Consider the following 22,470-nt stretch of genomic DNA (forward strand, 5'->3'; position numbering starts at 1 on the left):
AAATTGTTGTGATTAAGGGCTATACAAATAAACATGACTTGACTTGTACTGTATTAATAAATTGTTTGTTTTGGATTTAGGAAAAAAGGCTAAATGTTTTTTTCAAGATTTTTATAATTAATTTTATGGAATAACAAAACTTTTTTTATGTTGCCAAAAAAAAAGTTGCCTGCACGAAAATCGGTTGTGAAATGAGCACGTTACAAATTATTTTTAAATAGCCTTAACGGGGACATTGACTTGACCAATATGGCCGCCTCGCAGGCACGCCAGTCACCGGCTGGTACAGTGCTCTGACGTATCCATTATATTTGTGTACCTGCCCACAAACCGGAAGTACATGTAAAATCGATGTCGCCGCCTAGCGTCTTGAAACCGTCACAACGGGTTTGTTCCGGTCTTCGTCAGCCAACCAGGAAAGGGGTTTTCTGTGATCTGGACTGAGGCGGATGAGACCAGCGACCATTGTTTGGTTCTGCCTCCTCCTCCCCCATTTTGCCAGGCTAAAAACCGAGACCCCGAAGCGGCTACCGGCTACCAACCGGGGCTAAACGACGCGAACTGGCAGAGTTCGGCGGTCATAGTCAGGTTTTTTGTGCCCCCACTCGACGTACTCCCAGCCCGAGTGGTGGGGTCCGCTCGGGTTTTGTCAGTTCGCTGCTAAATGGAAATAAAACGAGGAGATGAAAATGGCTGCAGTCGAGGTGCGTCTTCTTTCCTGTTACACCAAACCAGACATTCATCGAAACGACGGTTTTGATCGCTCGCTTCATTAGTTGCGTTCACGTTCAGGAGAGTGCGCGTTTTTGCTAACATACAGCACAAATTAGCATGTGGAGGGATTCTATTTAGCGTCGTCCCGCAGCCCTTGTAGCTACTGCCCGACATCGAATCAGCTGACCCTTGAGCTGTTGGCGACACATTGTGGGGTCGATGTTGTTACCATGTGAGCCAATGCGTGTAAGCCCTGCGGTTGAGGCGGATGTGGATGAATTAAGTTTTCAGACAGTATGCTGAGACCGATGAGTCCAAATAAAATACAGTAAAGGTGTTATGTTCCCAACTGATATAACACCTGCAAATGCTACTAACATTGAATCATCTAAATTGGAACACACAAGAATGTTTTTATTCTCGCCTGATTATTTGTTTAATCACATGCTTGCAGAAGAGTGAAGCATGGGCATATTAGCTGGAAAGCCGCCGAGACAATAGCACGAAGGGCTTACTTGGTCCCAGGTCAATTTTGATCACTATCTGAAAAACTAACAATCGTATTCTACACATTTTTCTAAAGGTACATCAATGCCTTTCCAAAAGTGGTAATGTGGAGACAGCAGTTTACAGCTCTAAAACCTCTGTAACCGTGTATTTTGCTTTGGGCAATGTTTAGACATTGTGAATGAGTTGCAAATGTTTGACTTCTCTTTCCAGAAGTCAATCACTAATTGTGTGCCCTAGCGCTTGATAATCACACGTAAAAATGTATCCTGAGTTGCATTCTGCACATTTATTTTTGGCTCTGATTTAAATACACATTGTAAATATGTATACATTTATGTTGGGAAATTCATAGCTTAACACATTTTCAATCACCATTAGAATCAGTCACTACTGGGTAAACTTTTTTGAAGCCAAAGTAAGCTATGTCCGTTTTTTTTTTTTTTTGTCCCCAATACAGGCCCTCATAGGCTATCGCAGGCTAAAGACTGTCAAAAAAAGCTTGCAATTGGTCGAGTGCTGTTAATCGAATGGTCAGAGGCTAACGGCCATTTTGAAAATTATCCTAGGAGCTTGTTTACCTTTAAAACAGAATTATGGGGCGAAATGAATGGATTACAACAAGGATTTGCAAACGATGCAGACTTTTATCTGTCGGCACTATTGTGTGTTTTGGTGTAAATAATTTGCATGGTTAGATTCACTGGACTGTCATGAATGTAACGATACGATGTTTCAGACTAATCATGATGTTTCTGTGATGAGTGCAATTTGAAATGGTCATGACGTGTTGAATCATAAGAGTTTAAGCATTCCAATGATGTGTGGCATGACATATTTGAGTGACTGTTGACATTATGAAGACAAGTCGGCATAGCGTTAGTGGGTTAAAGTCTGTCATGACATAGAGGCTGAGCACAAAATACTAAATGTAAATGGTAAGCATTTATATAGCACTTTTCAAGTCAATGACGACCTCCCAAAGCGCTTTACAATGTGCTTCACACTTGCCAATTTACACACACACACACACACACACACACCGATAGCAACTTCAGCCATGCAAGGCAATAAATTGTTTATTGGGGGCATTAGGGATTCAGTGTCTTGTCCAAGGACACTTCGACATATAACAAGGATGAGCTGGGAATAAAACTTGCGACCTCTTGATCCCAAAACGAGCAATTTACCAGAGGTTGGCACTCCAAATGAAGTTGTTTTATTTAGATTTGGCAAACAGGCTCTCACCCTATTTATGGTGTCATTAAATGCAATGTTAATGGATGATGCACAACTTTTTTAGAACAGGCTCTGGTAGTGATTACTTTTATGATAACTAAGGGGTTTGATCCATGTTAGTTGATCATTTGCTCGTGCTGTGCTAGGAATTGGCACCACTACCCGTAGGTAGCGGGCCACTTTTGACCTGGGGTATAACTCAGTCCTGACCACCAAAAAGTAAGGAGTATCACTCATTATTGTTAATACAACATCCTAACAAACATTATATGCATCCATAACCCCTATATTCACATTGTAATTTGATTTTTATGGCCCCTGAGATAAATCAGTTTCATTTTAAACAAGCGGTTAATGTTAAACATGTTTTTTTATTCTAGTGTTGGGCAAGGTTACTTAACTGATTTTTGTTTGTCTTTTCCAGCTAATGACCTCCCCGTGCACTACCTCCGCCTCTTGGCCCCGCCCTTGCAGCTGCTGTCAGCTGCAATGTGGCGCGTTGTGCAGCAGGGACTTGTGGACCACTACGGTATGCTGGAGGAGTTTGTTACCATGGTGACGGAGCTGGTCCCCGAGCTCATGAGCTACAGCCAGAGAGCTCAGCTCACCCTGGGGCTAAGGGCCAGAGTCAGTAATAAAACACCTCTAAGCACTTAAATTCCCAAAATGGGTTCATTGAAAACGAGGGTTTGTTTGTGATTGTGTTCAGCTGGTTCTTGAGTTATGTCGGGGTGAGAAACCGGTGGATATGCTGACTGTGCAACCCCATTTGGATAGGATTAAAGCTCCAGTCAGTACAGCCAAAGAACACCATGTGAGTAAGGCTTCTTAAAAAGCGTGCTTTCATTTTATGCCCGCCTCATTGTGCATCATTTTTTTGACAAGAGTACCATTGACCTGGTGGAGGAGTCCGAGGTGAACTTTGTGGAGCTGGTGCACTCCTTACTAGAGGATCCTGTGGAAAGAAAGTACTTTTTTGAGGTGAGATCATGCCCTGTGGTTGTCCATCTTCTGGAATGTTTGATCAAGGTAGACATGTTCCTCTGTCTTATCACAGGAGATCTTTCCTGTGTACTTTGGGCCAAAATATCACGCTGCGCTTGAGATGCTAGTGTGGGAGTTCATATCCCGACTGGAGGAGCTTCTTCCGGTCCCTGACTTCACACAGGTGCGATCAGCATCAACGTGCACCACAGTACTCATTCGTCCATTTTTTTAACCACGTGTCTTTAAGAAGTTCGTGTGGTTGCTGGAGCCTATCCTAGCTGACATCAGGCAGTTGGCAGAGGACACCAGTCGCAGACCAGTTTAGGGGCACACAGAGACAGAAAATCCATTCTCACACTCTGGCAGATAGGGACATTTTGGACTCGACAACCCGCATGTATGTTTTTGCAATTTTGGATGAGACTGGAGTGCTCAGAGAAAACACACTCGGGCATGGGGACTACAGGCAAACTCCACACAGAGACGTCGATAATTTGAATTGAACATTCTAACCAGTCAGGCGACATGCTGCCACCAGATAAAGAAAATTACTTACGTACATTTGTGCTCCAAATTAAATTTTCAGTCAAAGGCTTGTTTCCTGTCACATCCTAGTTGTCGTCCTGTGTGTTGAGTGTTTCTGTATCCTCTCTCCAGCTGGCAGCTTTGCTCGGAGATGCTCCGTCCTTCCTCAGCGACTGTTTACAATCCTTTTTCCCACCAGCTGACATGAAAGCTCTACTTGAACACCACAGAAACCTTGGGCATTTTGAGGAAAAAGGTGATCACACTCATTGTGTTTTTGTTATTATGAAGTAAGGCTATAAAACAATAGTAAACCATCACTATATAGGGTGGGTATCTTTGTGAACCTGGCAATATAATATACACCTCAAAACAAAGGCCATGATATCAGGGTTCCCCTAAGGTTTTAAAAACTTGAAAGTCTTTATTTTGATAACTGCAGATTAAGGCATTGAAAAAGTCTTATATGTTGTCTACAAGTCTTAAATTTAATCTCAAACGTCTTGATTTGTCTTATCTGCGTTACAGAGCTAATTACTGTATAATAAGTTTACTAACAAAAATATGGAAGGTTGGGTCGTAAACTTACTTTTTATTTTCTCCGACTTTTTATCGATCTCTGACGGATAAAAGCAAAGTGTGGGTCCGAAAATCACTGGGTCGCCCAGATGACAATCGGAACCCATCGTGGCATCCGCGCCAAGGTCCGTCACGACTCGACGGCTGCCTCCCTTGTCTCTCTGCCAGAATAGGTGCGAGATTGGTCCTAAATTTCATTGGATATGGTCTTAAAAATGTCTTTAAAAGTATTTAATTTGAATTTGAGAAAAACTTTAAATTGCAAGAGAATGCGCATACATGACATGAATTTAGCAAGCTGTTTTACGTACGTGTACATATTAAACAATGTTATTGACCCATAGGGAGAAAATAAGCAGAGCGACTGATTAGCCAGAATACAGAACACATTACTCTATGAAAATTATTATCGCGAAAAGTGAACTGTGTTATCGGGAGGACTCCAAATGTCCAAATGGAAGAAGCAAACTCAGATGGTAGTAAAAAATAACAACTTTTGCAACTGTACGCCATAATGTCACAATAATTTCTCTTTAGCCTGTTTAAATCTGTTTTGTGGTCATGTCTTTCGTTGGCTAAATAAAAGTTTGATTTCTGCTAATGTGTACCTGTATAGATCCAAGGTTATTACCTATGGATGACTGCATCCTCACATCAATGTCTCTCCCTCCCGGGAGTAAAGCGGCCACAGACACTACCTCTTACCTGCCCGCTCACAGAGACCCCAGACCCTCGGAGCACCATGGCCACCCCGACACACCCAACAACACAGGCACCGCTGAGACTGCAAGCATGAGACTTCGGGAACTCTCTTTGGAGTCCAGAAGGCAAAATTCTTGCGATGAAACCATAGACCTTACTTCGTTGAATGACCCCGAGCTTGAGGTCCCAGCAGTCACAGAGCTCAGCCAAAGCGTCAGAGGGGGGAGGGTGCTCAGAAAGAGGAGGCTGAGTGGTGGCGTGGAAATGCCTGCAAAGAAGCAGTTGGAATTGTCATCTTTAGTGTAAGAGTGCTACTTGTTATATCCAATAAATGAAACAAGATTATACATTTTTTGATTTCCTTTGTAGGGAGTCCTCAGTGGGTAATGACAATTCCAGTGAATCTCCCTTAATCTCAATTTGGGGTGATTATACAGGTCTGTACATTTCATTTACATTTAGTTTGAAAAGGGCTCAATAGAAAGGCAACTTTCATCTCTTGTCTCATTATAGAAGCTTACGAAAGTCCAGCAGCCATTGACGCAAAGCTACCATGGACAGAGGAGGAAACGCTCAACCTCCTTGACATTTGGGGGGAGGACTCAATGCAGCGTGCTTTGAAGGGCTGCCTGAAGAACCGCCACATTTACGTCCAGATTGCCCACAAGATGGCCGAGAGGGGCTTCAAGCGCACGGTGGAGCAGTGTCAGACTCGCATCAAGCGCCTGAAGAAAGGCTTCCGCCAGAATAAGTATCTATTAATCCCTCCAACTCACATATTCATTTTTTGTTTGTCTTCTCCATAACTGACATGCTGTCTACCTCAGAGGCACCTCCAGAGTGGAACACACCTTCTATGAGCACATGAAACGGGTGCTAGGAAAGCCAAACTCATCCACCGTACCCGACTTAACGTACGACGTTGATGAGGTTATTGACGATGAAGATTCTCAGGACGGAGATGAAGAGTTGCAGATTTTTAGCCAGACCAGTCAAGAAATGGGTAAGAATTCACAATTTTGTCATTCACTTAAAAAGCACTATCATATGAGTTAAAACGGACACTGTGGTCTTTAAGGAACTCGAAATGTGCCATGGACAGAGCCAGAGACGCTGGCCCTCATCAACACTTGGGGCCAAGAAAAGATTCAGCAGGAGCTGAGAGGAACCAACAGAACCATGCACATGTTCCCCATCATCTCCACCAAGATGGCATCGCAGGGATTCTCCAGGACACCTGAACAGTGCCAAACGAGGCTGAAAAGACTCAAGTCCAGTTTCAGGCAGTGCTATGAAAACAAGTATGTCAGCTGAGAAAATCCGTTTTTTTTCCCCTTCTGTTTTTTTCCAGCTTTTTTTCAAGTCAAGTCACATTTATTTACATAGCCCTTAATCACAAAAATGTCTCAAAGGACTGCACAAGATTACAATTACACAATTGCACAATTACCTGATCTTAAACCAGCATTTTTTCTCTTCATCAGCATAAAAGGGCTGGAGCAGGTTCAGTGCAAGTTTTACAACGAGCTGGCGAGGTTTTTATTGAAGGAGCATCGAATGACGCCACAACCTAACGATACGTCAGCGGAGACTGATGACAATGACTCACCCTCATGTTCGCTTCAGGATGTCGGTATGAAGAAAAACTTTGCCAAAACTTTAAAAATTCTATTAAACAACTAAAATTCTAAAACAAATTTACTGAATTGATAAAGACAGCTCGCATTATCATTCTTTATCAATTGTGACATGTGATACTTGTGGGTTGGTGCTATGCATGTGAAAGGTGCTTTCCTGGTAGATTGAAGGCAGTGTTCTAAAGTATCATTACTAGCAGCGGGTAGAAATGGTGTGTTTTCATTCAATTTGGGAGTCATTGCTAAACTCTTGGCACATTAAAAATTATTTTAGATGTTTGCACCGGTCAATTTCTATGATTTAACAGAACAAATTAAAACTTGTTCAAAGGGAATATTTTGTTGAAAATGTCCTTTTTTTCTTTTTGTTTAAAATGTAAGGTGAATAATCTTAAAACATATTTAAAATGGAATGATAATAATGAGATTATTTTATTTGGAAATAAATGTGATTGGTTTGCCCTATCGCCCACTCCTAAATCAAATTTATTCATATCACTTTTTTCATACAAACATAAGCAACTCCAAATGCTGTTTCAAAACATTCACTGTACAATATTAAACAACCCCTTTCTCCCTACCCATTATCCTATCATATACACAATCAAATGGTAAATGGTCTGCATTTTTTATAGCGCTTTTTCAAGTCAATTAAGACCTCCCAAAGCGCTTTACAATGTGCTTCACACTTACCCATTCACGCACACACTCACACACCAATAAGGAGTCCGCCATGGAAGTTCTTGCCCAATGACACTTCGATATATAGCACGGAGGAGCCGGGAATCGAACCTGCGATCTCTTGATCCCAAACGAGCGCTCTACCTCCTGAGCCAATGCCGCCCAATCACAAAACTTGTGCAAGAAAAGTGTTTCGGCTGACTGGGCTACCACTTCACCGTGTCTATTTACTAGCATATTGTTAGGGACTATAGTTAGTTAAACTCATAGTGACAATGCTGCCTTGTTCAGTACATGATGAAAATGATTTTAAACATTCTGACAGCGCTGCATACTACGCTCATATTGCAAGGCCTGTTCATTTTTGCTCAAGTCAATTTGATGCTGAAAATCCACAGCTATCATACCTTTTTCTCTTTGGTATTTAGACTAAACCATTATTTGCATTCAACAAGCTGTTGGGCTTGTCTTTTACTTTCTAAACCATTCCGACCGTAGAACGCTGCATAGATAAAGCAATGGTACTATGTACTCCCTTCTATGATGTATCAGGCTAACGTGTCAGACTCCAACCAATATTTGGACATTCCACAATTTTATGCCTGAAAACAAACTATTTTTTCGGCGTCTCTTTGAGACTAGTAGACATGATCCAAAAGTACATAAGTGCCAATGTTAAGCTAATTTCATTGGGCTTTTAGATCTAATGTGCACATTTAGAAACTTTATGTGACTGATATTATGCACTCAAAACATTATCAGTAAATTTGAAGTCCACAAACAATCATTTTTTAATTGACGTTTTCCTCCTTTTTGTCTACAGTGTCTTTTGTCAGCCTCCAGGATGACAGGAAGAAAGTTCCCTGGGCTGACAAAGAAACCATCATTCTTCTTGAGCTTTGGGGAGAATCACGAGTAAGTTTTTGCCTCAACAAACCAAACATTAATTTAAATGTAACTTACTAAATGTTGGTTGATCTATTAGGTAGACCTGTCACAATAAATGTTTAATTGACCCTCATTAAATAGATATAGGTATTTAATTGGGGCTTGTGGAGACACTGACATAGACAAACGCAGTCTAGTAGGAAATGAAAGTACCGTGCAACCTCACCCTGAAACATCTTTTATCAGGGAACAGTAATTCAAGATTTCAGTGAGCGAATTTAATTTCCTTTTTTAAATATAATTTGCAAAATGTTAAACAATAACAAAGACAGTCTTTTGTTAGTTATTTCGGTCAGATATTTGATTGAACTAAATAGGTGTAAATTAGGGAGAATTTTCTTATTTCAATTTTACTTTAAGAAGGATGTGCTCCCTTTTTATGTCTGACTCTTCATTGGTCTTAAGATCCAACAGAGCACAAAAGGTTTCCCGCCCAACGTTCACATTTTCAGCGAAATATCGGAAAAACTATCCGTCCATGGCTTTACCCGCACCCCTGAACAGTGCCACACCCGAATCAAGCGGCTAAAGACCAGCTACTGGCATTGTCGGGACAGCTTAAGGTGAGACGAATACAAAATGGTTGGGAGCGCTACAGTTGTAACCAGCCTTTTCAAATATATCAATTTCTGCCTGCAGCACATCTGGAACAGAAACTGTCAATTTCAAATTCTACGATTTAATGGAACAAATCCTAGACAAACGTCCATCAACTTCCACCGCCGTAGTTACTGGCCCCATTGAAATATCAGAAGACTCCGACAGCAACTCAGTGACTGAAGCAGGTAATGATCAGTTTCAGAATTTGAGAGCATCAAAATGTACAGTCCCAAAGATTTCGCCGCCTCTGTCAGAGTGCGATGGAGGCATCTCAGTCAGCCCATGGTTGGACGAGGAAACTTCAGCGCTGATTGACATTTGGCGAGAAGAGGAAGTGCAGCGCTCGCTCATGGGTTTTATCCCTAACGGGCACGTTTACGCAGAAATCTCCGGGCGTCTGAACGACCTTGGCTACGCCAAAACCCCTGAGCAGTGCCATGAGAAAGTCAAGACGCTGAAGAGTAACTTCCTCAAGGCTTATGAGGAGCAGAAGTGAGTGCGATTGTTGCATGTGGGTGGACGAAATATACAGTCGTATGAAAACGTGTAGGCACCCCTGATCATTTTCAAGTTTTTACTTTATGCATCAGTGGTTTTTCTGATCAGTAGAGTAAATTGTATCATACCATATTTTCCAAAGTATAAGTAGCACAAACCCAAAAATACATAATTAAGAACGAAAAACTATATACAAGTCGCACAGGAGTATAAGTCGCAGTTTGGGGGAAAAATTATTTGATAAACGCAAAACCAATGGAAAGGCAATTTAAAAAAAAAAAAGAAGAAGAAACAAGGCTGGGCACCCCTCTTAAGTCCCTATGACGCACCTCAGTCTACAAACTTTAACCTGTTCGGCTGCACATTTAACTATTTACAGCTTGTAATCTGAAGGGGTTTTTTTTTGGGTGCCATTTTGTTCAGTCTTCTCAGTTGTTTTTATAAATTACCACTGTGTACCCCCGCATGAACCACCGTCCCAGCATATGTCACTAAAATGACTTATAGGGGAAATGTAAGAGAACCGTAAAGTACAGAGCATTTGTTGTTTAGAAATCCATTTTGAGCAAGTTGAAAATATTTACTTTGGCGAAATGACGCCGAATGTTCTGGACAAGTCATACCAATGACTTACGACATTGGTTCCCATTGCCTCCCTGCTTGGCATTTTGGGGATGGATTGAGGGGTTTGGTCACCTAATGACTAGTAGAAATTGGGGGCAAAAAAAAGAAAATCTTCACGTTTGTGTCCCGTTTGGTAAGAAAATGGGAACAACACGGCAAAGTTGAAATTATCATCATGGGCCTAGAGAGCCCTCTTGCGGTTTAGTGTGAAAATAACATGTGAAGAAAAGTCATTTAAAGTTATATACCCGGTAAAAATGTGTTAATTATTTCACAGATTATTCACATCTGGAGTATAAATCGCACCTCAAAACTATGAAAAAAATTGCGACTTATAGTCCGGAAAATACGGTAGCAGACACAGTAATATTTGAGATGTGAATAAAATAAAGTTGTTTCAATTTGAGCACCTTTGTTTTATTGACTTAAACAGCTTTAGCACGAGTTGTTGGAACACCAAAATATTTTGGGTAAGCTCTTTGGCCCTAGACATACATACACAGTTCATGAGAAACGTTATTTAATGTGGCCAATTGCAAGTTGTTGTCCCCGTTGCATCTTCTCCTAAGAGTGGACACATGGCAGCCTTAAAACAACTGTCAAACGACCCGGTTTAGGGAAAGGATACATCTAGCTAGCTCAGAAATTTCAGCTGTCGATTTCCACTGTGAGAAACGGTGAGAGAGAGTACGATGACGGGCACAGAGTGGCAGACCCAGACAAAAATCTCAGATACGCAGAAGTGAAAGGGGGTGAGTAGAGTCAATGTCAACCCACAGACTAGCTCTAAAGGCCTACAACTCGATCTTGCTGCAGTTAGTGTCACTGTACCATTCAACAATTTAGTGTACTTTGCACAAAATGATGATGTATTGTATGTATGGAGTAGTGTGGCAGAAGCTTTTTCTACGCACGTGTCAAGGAGTTGTTTGAGGTAGCACATTTGGAAAAGCCAGTTTCATTTTGGAGTAAGGCGCTGTGGACTGATTAAACTAATATTTCGTTATTTAGACATAACATGGCTAAAGAACACAGCACTCCAAGACGAACACTTCCCACCCACAGTAAATTTTAGTGGGGGTTTTGTCACCGTTTGACCAGTGCAGGTATTGCCAATCTCATTTAATTTGAAGGTTGCACCAGTATCTGCAGATACTTTTGAAGTCAAGTCATGTTTATTTGTATAGCCCTTAATCACAAAGAGTCTCAAAGGGCTGCACAGATCTAAGACTATTGCAAACTATTATTACAGACTATTAACCTACATGAGGGCAAATGATACACATATTATCAACATAAAGTATAGGTTATTTATATGCTATAGAGTAGAAGTGTGTTTTAAGCTTAGATTAAAAAATTTCCACTGAAGTTGCAGATCGAATCTCGGGGGGGAAGAGTATTCCACAGCACCGGGGCCTGGATGGAGAACGCTGTTGAACCTGCGGATCTCTTCTTGGCTCTTGGGATCACTCGTAGACCAGCGTTTTCAGAGCAAAGGCTCCGGACCGGAACATAGGAAAAAATAAATCTGAAAGATATGAAGGAGCAAGTCCATGTATGATTTTGTATAATATGTGAATTTCCCTGCGGGGATGAATAAAGTATCTATCTATCTATCCAATACCAACAGAACCTTAAAATCACATCTTAAGCTAACAGGGAGCCAATGCAGGTTAGCTAAAATCGGTGTAATGTGATCAAACTTTCTTGTCGTAGTTAAAAGCCTCGCTGCAGCATTTTTTACCAGCCGAAGGCTCTTGATTTTGGACTTCGGGAGACCCGGAGAGTAGTGCATTACAGTAATCGAGATAGGAAGTAACAAACACGTGAATTATAATCTCCGCATCTGACTGAGACAGCATAGAACGAATTTTAGCAATGTTGCGAAGATGGAATAAAGCTGTTTTAGTAATATTCTTCACGTGTGTTTGAAAGGACAGGTCGGGGTCAAATATGACAGCTAAACTTTTTACTGAACAACTCTGGGTGATCTTACATTTGTCAATGTTCAAAGCAGTTTTTGAAAACAAGTCGCGGCATTTAGATGGACCAATAACTAACATTTTGGTCTTTTCAGAGTTAAGGCGCGAGAAGTTGAGTGACCAATATTCTTTTATCTCAGTGAGGCAGGCCTCCAAATTTCCACAATTTAGTGTGTCAGATTCCTCCATCGGAAGATATAGTTGAGTGTCATCTGTGTAGCAATGGAAACTGATATTATACTTGTGAATAATATCACCTAATGGAAGCATGTAACTGCTGAAAAGAAGGGGGCCAAGTACTGAACCCTGCGGACGCTACTGAATCCAGGACACTAGCCAGGGTAGCATTAAACTCATTCATTAGTGAGTTAATGGAGCCTTTATACAAAGGAAACGACGCAACTACTCCTGTAAGAAGATCAGAGAGCTTAGAAACTATGCCAGTGCTTATATTGCATCCGCTAAATCCTTCAGTTTTTTATTACTACATTTAGCCAGCACCTCAAATGTAACTAAATAATGATCAGAAATAACGGTGATACACAGTAACACCGTCACGTTTTAGGTTGAAACTCCTCGAGTCAGAACCAAGTCTAGCGTGTTTCCATCTTTATGAGTCGGCAAATCAACCAGTTCAAAAATCGGTGACATTGAAATTGCACTGGGGCTACGTAATTTACCAAGAAAACGAGCCTAAACACTGCTTAAATTTTATTAAGGTATTTATTCATAGGAACAAGTATAACATTTAACGATCCGTTTGAGGGTAGTATGGATTCATCTTTTTTGTTTTGTCTTTGTGACAGATGTGGGAGGGAAGTAGATGACAAATTTTACAACCAGCTGGAGCAATTCCTGGGCAAGCAGGCGATCCCTCTGGATGACTGCGACGAAAAAGATGAGCAGTATGCCGGCACCCTGGACCCGTTAAACGTGCCATGGAGTGAGCAGGAAACAGAGGCCTTAGTGGAGGTATGGGCTGCCGACGACGTGCAAAGCAGCCTGAAGACATGCATCCGCAATGGCCACATATTCGTGGACATCGCCCAGAGGCTGGCTTCTGTCGGCTATAGTCGCAGCCCGGAGCAGTGCCAGCTTCGGATCAAGCGGCTGAAGAAGACCTATCGACGCTACTGCCACGGCCGAAGGTATGGCTTTCTTTGTTTTTTCACCCAAATCTCCACAAACGAAATTTGCCTGTTTAGAAATGGACGATCTGGAGGCTTCCGCTACTTCAACCTCCTCGCTCCAGTGCTTGGTGACAACTCACTTTTCAACGATTTAGACACTTCTTCCGCATCGTTGTCTTTGCCACCACTAGAGGAAAGCTTCGCTGACGTCTGTAAGTCCTCTTTCTTTCAAACAATTTACAGCCAGAGCGCCTATAATGCTTTAAACCCCCAGTGCGTTCAAATCGCAACCCCTGGTGGTGTGAAAAGTCGTCAATATTTCATAAAGGTACAATTGCAGGGCTCCCACGAATCCTTAAAGTCTTAAAAGGCATTGAATTAATTACAGTTGGGACCTCGCTACTTCGCGGTTCCACGTTTGCGGGTTCAGAGCTTCGCGGGTCTAAAAAAAATACAATAAAAAATAAACTAATTTAAAAAAAAAAAAAATTTATTTTTATTTCTTAGCATTTTTTGAAGGTGGCGTCGCTACTTTGTGGTTCCACATTCGCGGGTTCAGAGCTTCGCAGGTCTAAAAAATAATAATAATAAAATAAAATAATTTAAAAAACAAAATTATTATTATTTGTTTTAAGCATTTTTGAAGGGGCGTCGCTACTTTGCGGATTTTGACTTTTCGCGGGTGGTTTTGGTCCCCATTAACCGCGATAACCGAGGGATTACTGTATTCTAAAAGTAATTTAATTGGCATTAAAATGTCTTAAATCCAATTTTCAAAACCCTTAAAAATATGAAGACATTAATAAGATTTATTATTGTTTTAACTAAAAAGATTTAGGAACATTAATCATTGGTCTTTTTTTAATAATTCATAGATTTAGTTTTGTGGCAACATTGTGTGACCACTATAATGGAACTATCAAAGTGGTGATGTGGTTTAAGTCAAACAGAGCAGACACATTTCTTAGCTTTACCCACAATACACATGGCAACTATTCCAATAGAGTGATTGGCATAGATAGTTCTTTGTCACAAAAACATTCATGAGGTTTGGTTCTTTTATGACTTTATTATGGGTTGACATAAAATCTGCTGGGTCAAAAATATACATATAGCAACACGAATTAGAAATGTTGTTGCCTTAGAAAGTTGTGTAAGTGAAATGAGCTTCATAGCATGGTCAGGAAAGTCACTTAGGGCCATTTCAAAGCAGCTTCAGGTCCCAAGAGCAACAGTGCAAACAATTGTTTGTAAGTAAAAAGTGCATGGCACTGTTTTGTCACAGCTTGCGTTTTGTTCCTGATTGTGGCAATCGCCTGCTGCTGAGAGAAAATTGGTCAGGAGGGAGAAGATTCAACCGAGAATCACCAAAAAGCACATCTGCCAGGAATTAGAAGCGGCTGGAACACAGGTGTCAATGTCCACAGTCAAGCTGTTTTGCATCTCTATGGACTGAGAAGCTGCCCTGCAAGAAGGAAGCCCTTGCCCCAAAAGCGGCACCTTCAGGCTCAACTGAAGTTTGCTGCTGATCACATTGACAAAGATAAGACCTTCTGGAGGAAAGTTCTGTGGTCAGACGAAACAAAAATCGAGCTATTTGGCCACAATGCCCAGCAAGATGTTAGGAGGAGAAAACGTGAGGCCTTTAACCCAAAGTTCCCCGATCCATACTTTCAACCACGGGGGTGGTAGTATTATGCTGTGGGTCTGTTTTGCTGCCAATGTAACTGGTGCTTTACAGAGAGTAAATGGGAAAATGAAGAAGGATTGCCTTAAAATTCTTCAAGATAACCTAAAGTCATCAGCCCAAAAATTTTGTCTTGGGCGCAGTTGGGTGTTCCAACAGCACGATGACCAAAACACACATCAAAAGTAGTAATGGAATGGCTAAATTAGGCTGGAATTAAGGTTTTAGAATGGCCTTCCCAGACTTCTGGCTTAAACCCTATTGAGAACTTGTAGACAATGCTGAAGAAACAAGTCGATATCAGAAAGCCATCAAATTTAACTGAATTTCACTAATCTGTCAAGAGGAGTGGTCAAAGATTCAACCAGAAGCTTGTGTGTGGCTACCAAAAGCTCCAAATTGAAGTGAAAATGGCAAAGGGACATGTTACCAAATATTAGCGCTGCTGTATGTAAATTTTTGACCCAGCAGATTTGATCACTTTTTCCGTTAACCCATAATAAAGTCATAAAAGAACCAAACCTCATAAATGTTTTTTCGACAAAGAACTATTTATTCCAATCACTCTCAGAGAAAAATCAGAGTTGTAGAAATAACTGGAAACTCAAGAGAGCCTTGAAATTATGTTCATCACAAGTGTATGTAAACTTTTGACTACAACCATATGCTTTGCCATAATCTTCCTACTACAGATGCCAGAATGAGAAATTTGAGAATCACTGTTTTTGAGTGCCTCTTTGTTTGCTGGGCCCCGAATCCGTCCGTTGATGAGTCCCGCCACCTGTCATCTACATTGTAGAAGAGCAATTGCTACCTTTTTTTTTTTTACTAATTTTCTTTGCTAGCTACTCACTTACCGCTTGGCTGCAGCCCATGGTTAAATACTATCCAATATTGTTGTTGTAAACTACCACAGGTAAATAAAACAAGCTTAGCCTTCAGTGTCACTTGCCTTCCACAGTAGTTCATGTAAGCGAACGGTGATTCAGAGTCTTGACGGTTAAACTTCTATTGGCCTTTTAGTAGTTTCTCCCGCTGGTCTCTCAATACAACCGCTTGGTGTACTCCGTCCCTGACCAACTCCAACTAGCCAATCTTTTTTTCACACCATCTTTTACCTTCTATCTCTTGCTGAAATCAATCTTTACATACGCAAAATAAAATATAATCAGGCTTTCCACTTTTCCAAAGTACAGTGGGACTTCGCGGTCCGACGTTCGCGGCTTCAGAGCTTTGCGGTCTGTAATGTTTTTTATTTTTATTTTTTTTGCAGGGGCATCGCTACTTTTTGCTTTTTAACTTTTCGGCGGAACATCAGCGGACGCGGGATAAGGCGGCCGGTGTTGTGCCCAAATCCGACTCCTGTGCAAAATTCTCCCCCCCCCTCGCGCTGCGCTTCCAACAAAAGCGATCGTATTCTATATAAAACGCATATTGAAACAATAAAGCGAGCAAATTAAAACAATTAAGCGATCGTAGTCTATATAACGCGTTTATTTAAACAATAAAGCGCGATCGTATTCTACAAAATGCAGCGGGGGTCACTCCCGGGCCGCGCGACGGAGCGAGCTCGGCGGACGCGGCGTCACACGACGCGAGAAAAGGTGGCGGGCGTGATCGTCCGACGACCCCAGTAGCGCGGCGCGACGACAGGCGGCCGTCCGCACGCGGCCGGTGAAAGGCGGCGGACGTGCGCGGGAGCCCCGTGATTGGGGAATCCCCCTCGGCCGAACACATGAGCACGGCGAGCCGTTCTCGTTTCCCGGCGCGCGGTTTCGGTGCGGCTTCCGCTTCACCGCCCCCCCCTAACCCCACAGGTCCCCCGAGCTACCCCTTTCCCCCGCGGCCGCCCGTCTGTCGGCCGGAGCCATCGAGGGCCATGTAGCGCGCGCGTCGGCCGCCAACAGCGGCCTCCGTGCCAAGCGCCCGACCCGCTCGGCTTGTCGCGGTGTCGTGCGTATCGCGCCCGAAAGTACCCGCGCTGCGGGTTAGGGGCTCACTCGCAGGAGCGACCGAACGGCACCCACGGTGTGGCGCAAATAAAAACCCTGTCGTGAAGCGGTGCAGATAATGAGATGAGATTTTTTTTTTCTTTTTGTAGGTGCGCCGCTAATTCGCGGATTTTCACTTATCGCGGGTGGTTTTGGTCCCCATTAACCGCGATAACCGAGGTCTTACTGTAGTATACTTTTTGTTTCCGTATTCCAACCTATTTTGCTACATGCGCTTTAGCTCCAATCTTTGATACAGCAACTCCTCTCAGTGAATTAATGTAAACTGTTACTTTAATGTCCTTGCGTTCAAGACGAGCAGCCCTCCACCAGCCACCTGATGCCCGACCCAGGCAAGAAGACGCCCTGGTCGGACCGGGAGACGCGGACGTTGCTGGAGATATGGGGCGAGGACAACGTGCAGATGACGCTGAGGGGGTGCCTGAAGAACCGCCATGTGTTCGAGTTCATCTCGGAGAGGATGGGTAACAAAGGATACATCAGGACCACGGAGCAGTGCTACACCCGCATCAAGCGCCTTAAATACGGTTTTCTCCACGAAAAGTAAGTTTTGCGGCTTTTTTGCTTTTTCTCCTCACAACAATTACTTTTTTGTGGATTTCCTATTTACCAGACAGTACAACTATCATGAATGAAATGAAAATGAAATATAAATGCTATATATATCTGCATTTATATAGCACTTTTCAAGTCAAGACTTCCCAAAGCGCTTTACAGTGTGCTTCACATTTCCCAATAGCGGCCGTGCAACCATGTAAGGCGCTAACCTGCTTATTGGGGGTATTAGGGAATCAGTGTCTTACCCAAGGACACTTCGACATGTAACACGGGGGAGCCGGGATTTGAACCTGCGATCTCTTGACCAAGACGAGCTCTCTACCTCCTCAGCCACTGCCGCCCGGATACCGAATTTATTCCTGGACCCTGGCTATTTCAGCTGAAAATGAAAATCTCCATTCTGATCCCTGAATATTACCTTTCAACTTTAGTAAAGAAATGAATTTTTTTCAGTATGTTGACTGCGAAGGTCAAAGCACAAATAACTGAAAACAACCGCAAATGAAAACCACAAACACAAAAGTAAATGTATCAAACAGGAAAAATCAATAGCAAACACTAACAGGACAACATTGACTCTTTTTTTCTTTGTTTGTACCCCTTTGTTGTTAGCACAATTTTTTAATGTTCACTCTCCTCAGTTAGTTCCACTCCTACCTCACTGGCTGCACTCAGTTTGTCCAGCTGAAATCCTTCACATCAAAGCCCTCCCTAGTCACCACAGGTGTACCCCAGGGATCTGTCTTAGGTCCTCTTCTCTTCATCGTCTACCTCTTGCCTCTTGGTCATATCCTCCGCAAATTTAATATCCACTTTCACTGTTTTGCTGATGACACCCAACTCTACCTCTCCTGCAAACCAAACTCCATACTCCCACCTTCTTCCCTCACCTCTTGCCTTTCCGAGCTCAAAACATGGTTCACAACAAACTTTCTTAAATTAAATGCAAATAAAACAGAAATCCTCCTTCTTGGTACCAAATCCACTTTATCCAAAGTAAACAATTTCTCTCTCAACATCGACAGCTCCTTAGTGTCCCCCTCCCCCCAGGTCAAGAGTCTGGGTCTCATCCTGGATAGCATGCTTACCTTCCACTCACAAATCAACACCATCACCCGCACTGCTTATTTCCACCTGCGCAATATTACCAGACTCCGCCCTTCCGTCACCCCCCACACCACTGCTATTCTCGTCTACAGTCTTGTCACATCCCGCCTTGACTACTGCAATGCTCTCCTCTTCGGCCTTCCTCAAAAGTCCCTCCATAAAATTCAGCTGGTTCAAAACGCCTCTGCTCGCATCATCACAAAAACATCTTCCCAGCAGCACATCACCCCCGTTCTCCAACAGCTTCACTGGCTTCCTGTTCATCATCGCATCAGCTACAAACTGATCCTATATACATATAAGGCCATTCACAACCTGGCCCCTCCTTACCTGTCCGACCTTCTCCAGGTGCACGTCCCCACTCGCTCCCTCAGATCCTCGTCCTCCCTCCGACTGTAAGTGCCCCCAGCCCACCTGAGCACCATGGGAGCCAGAGCCTTCAGTCGCGCTGCTTTAAAGCTTTGGAACAATCTACCTCCGGACCTCCAAAACTGCACACCTCTCTCCACTTTTAAGTCCCGTCTAAAAACACACCTGTTCAGGACTGCCTACAACACATAGCTTCTCCATTTCCTATTTTTTTTAATGATTTTATGTCTTGTTTTTATTTAATATTTCGCTTACCATTTTTTTACATTGTATTTTCTCATTGTCTGTACAGTGTCCTTGGGTGGCTTGAAAGGCGCTTTTAACTATAATGCATTATAATGTATGCTTTTAATTAGGTTTAGGGTAGTATGAGTACTGTAAATACATGATTGCTCCCGGCAGAACTACTGTACAGGGATAGCGAATGGAATTGGCTATGGCATTGCGTGAATGGTCAAAACAATCGTTTGATATGCGCAAATCATATATAGACGCTGCCCAACCTACCAACGAGTTAGGTTCCGGACGATTGTTCGTTCAGTTGAATTTGTTCGTAAGTTGCTTCAGTGCTATATTTTGTAAGTTTATTGTTTATATAAGCATGTTTAAGGCTTGTATAAGTAACCTGTATTGTTTTGTAATAAAAAATAAGCATTTCATAAAATAATATGCTCTATTAAGATAAATAACTTACTTTTGGGAGATGTGCTTCAAGAGGTCCTCCTCCGTGGTCGAAAGTGGCCGGAAAAAAAAACGAACCAACCATTTTCTCAACTGCATCAAGCTTTCTTATTCCACTGTCATTTCAAAAGAAACGGCTCGCCTCTTCTTTACACTTTACACCAACCAATGGATGCACGAGATATTAAATAATAAAAATGTCAAATTTTCAGCATGCTGGACATAAAGTATAGAATTTACACACGAACTAGGAAGAGGAAGTGGATTTTTTCACTTCTGGTTGGATGCTGGGTGACCTTTCACAGCGCCACACGCTGGTGGTGGCGGAATGAAGCACTATAGTGCTGTCCTGTACTTGGAAAAAGGTGCTCTTAATACAAAATCTAACTTCAAGCAATGTCCGGATATTTTTTGACATCCGGAAAAAAATGATCGTATCCACTGGAATTCGTAAGTCAAATGTATGTAAGTCGGGAGGCGTCTTTATCTTGCGAAAAAGGGCGTCATCGCACCTTTTTTTTTAGTTAGAGACGATACTTACATGGAAAATACTGGTTGACAAAACCACCCCTCTGCCACAAAAGCAAGCAGACACATTGTTTGCCATAATCGCAGCTTGTACCAAAACAAGAAACAGCTTGAACTTTCAAATATTCAAGAAGAAGCTCTGCTGTCTGAATGTTTTTTTTTCTCAAGGTATATTCCGTATGTATGATATCCGACTCTTTTAATTACGTTTTTCAAATTAGCTTCACTGTTCTTATCCCCACAGACAGGACTTTAAGTTCTTCAGAGAAATGGAGGACATTTTTTGTCGGGATTTAAAGTCAGACACCTCTATCATGCCCATTCCAGCCCCGGATGAGCCTGACAATGGCACATATGAGCCTATCGGAGGTGATGCCAGAAAAAAGAAATAACTGAAACTGAGTACGTATGTAAAAATCCAATTTGTCCCGCCCAGATATTATGGTTTCCCCTGGCAACCAGTGGCTGTCGGACAATTCCAAGCACCCATGGAGCGACGGCGAGACGGAGCTGCTGCTGAGTGTGTGGGGAAGCGAAGACGTGCAAGAGAACCTGAAAAGTTGCACCAAGAACAAGCACATCTTTATGCAGATCTCCGACGCCCTGGCCAGCCAAGGCTATCAGCGCACGCCCGAGCAGTGCCAGACTCGAATCAAAAGGCTTAAGTACAGCTTCCGGCAATTCCTGGACGGCAGAAAGTAAGTGACTTCGGGGACTTTTTGCTTGGACCAAGCCATTTTTAATGGTGCCTCGTGTTTGCAGGGGAGACAAGCAGGAGTGCAAGTATTTTGACCAGCTTGTCAAGATATTCGGCGAGAAGTACCTCGTGTCAGACCCGCAGCCCGAAGATGCGGCTGATCTTATAGGTGAGGCATAACTGAGGCCAGCTGTCAAAGGGATGAAACTTGAAAACACCACCTGGAAAGACTATAATCTCTCCTCTTCCAAATATTACTTAACAGTTAGAAAAAAAATAAAAATGTTTAGTCCCTTGGAGCCACATTATAATATTAAATCCGGCAACACCAGTTAGAAAGTTTCCAATTCGTTACAATTCGTTATATTTTGATTTTCTATGGAAGTAGTAGCACAATTGACGTATGGATAAGCCCCGCCTATTTACTCACTGGGACAAACAGTCAACATTCTTTGTAGAGCACTATGCCAATTGTCAGAGTACGAGACATTTCACATGGGGCAATTGATTATTTTTGGGCCTACAAAGATCACATATCATAGTCACCAAAAAGGCCTGAACTATGCATTGGAGGGTTATATTATTGATTTAATTGTTGAGAAGGTCGATGAAAGGTTTCTGCTTAAGGCAAAATTGTACAGATCAGAATATAAACGTGATAAACCCCATCTCATTGTTATCAACATTTTAAACACCAAGCTAGAGGATCAACATTGTTCATGCACTGCAGGGGAAGAGATGTGATTCACCTTCAACTTGTGTAATAAGCTTTGTTATTGCTACTTTTTTATTAAACTACCTAGCTTAATTCCGTGTTAGCCTAGCTAGTTTTTTCCACTCATGTATGATTACCAAAGTACAAAAACTTGAAAATATAACAGGCCACTGAACTCCCAGTAAACAAGGTGACGTAATGTAGAACTCAGCCAAGAGCTTACGTTAGCCGAACGTTAGAGATAACGTTAGAGGACGTGATAAATAACTTAAAATGTATCTCTAGCAAAGTGTCAATATGTTGTTTCAAATACTATGTGGACCTACCTTAGAACAAATGTAGACGTCTTTTTTTTTTTTTTTTTTAACTTTATCTCCATTGAGTTGGTCCTTTGGACGACCACATACCAGTCACGTCATCCAGGGCAGACACAATTTAGATGTGGCTTGGGAAAGGGTAGAAAACAAAATGCACCCCATCGCCCAGCCTCTTAGGATACCTCGTATCAGTTTAAAATGTAAGGAAAAAAAACAACGAAAACTGACAAATTGCAATGCATTTAAATGGTCGCCGAAGCACAGAATGTCCTACTCTTTTAGGTTGGCTATGCGCACTGTGATTGGCTCATAGCGATTGAGAGCGGGGCTTAGTCATAGGTCAATTTGGTTAAGATGTACTTCTTATCTTTTTGTAATGTGCGTTAACAAGTCATTGCTCCTATATTTTTGCATTGTGTGCGCCACTATGAGAGAAATCTTTCCCC

General features: G+C 42.2%; 1 protein-coding gene across 1 annotated transcript; it reads left to right on the forward strand.

Annotated features, from left to right (window-relative positions):
- Positions 1–399: 399 nt before the first annotated feature.
- Positions 400–21,172, forward strand: LOC148357139 (uncharacterized). Its single transcript, XM_088347798.1, has 22 exons — positions 400–704; positions 2,885–3,087; positions 3,170–3,274; positions 3,346–3,441; positions 3,518–3,628; positions 4,105–4,228; positions 5,168–5,555; positions 5,623–5,690; positions 5,767–6,004; positions 6,081–6,256; positions 6,332–6,554; positions 6,738–6,886; positions 8,395–8,486; positions 8,925–9,082; positions 9,159–9,304; positions 9,374–9,611; positions 13,030–13,371; positions 13,429–13,565; positions 17,346–17,595; positions 20,540–20,664; positions 20,732–20,993; positions 21,058–21,172. The coding sequence occupies exons 1-22, from the start codon at positions 665–667 to the stop codon at positions 21,170–21,172; spliced, it is 3,786 nt and encodes a 1,261-aa protein (XP_088203924.1). The 5' UTR covers positions 400–664.
- Positions 21,173–22,470: the final 1,298 nt, after the last annotated feature.

This window comes from Urocampus carinirostris, chromosome 11, assembly GCF_059441175.1.
Source record: "Urocampus carinirostris isolate Australia breed hairy pipefish chromosome 11, RoL_Ucar_1.0, whole genome shotgun sequence".
NCBI lineage: Eukaryota > Metazoa > Chordata > Actinopteri > Syngnathiformes > Syngnathidae > Urocampus > Urocampus carinirostris.

Bases quoted from the DNA above. Each gene is read 5' to 3' on its own strand.
- LOC148357139 (XM_088347798.1), top strand. From the start codon at position 665: ATGGAAATAAAACGAGGAGATGAAAATGGCTGCAGTCGAG. The intron at 5,691-5,766 runs GTCTGTACATTT...GTCTCATTATAG, and splicing joins AATTTGGGGTGATTATACAG to AAGCTTACGAAAGTCCAGCA. The intron at 6,887-8,394 runs GTATGAAGAAAA...TTTTGTCTACAG, and splicing joins ATGTTCGCTTCAGGATGTCG to TGTCTTTTGTCAGCCTCCAG.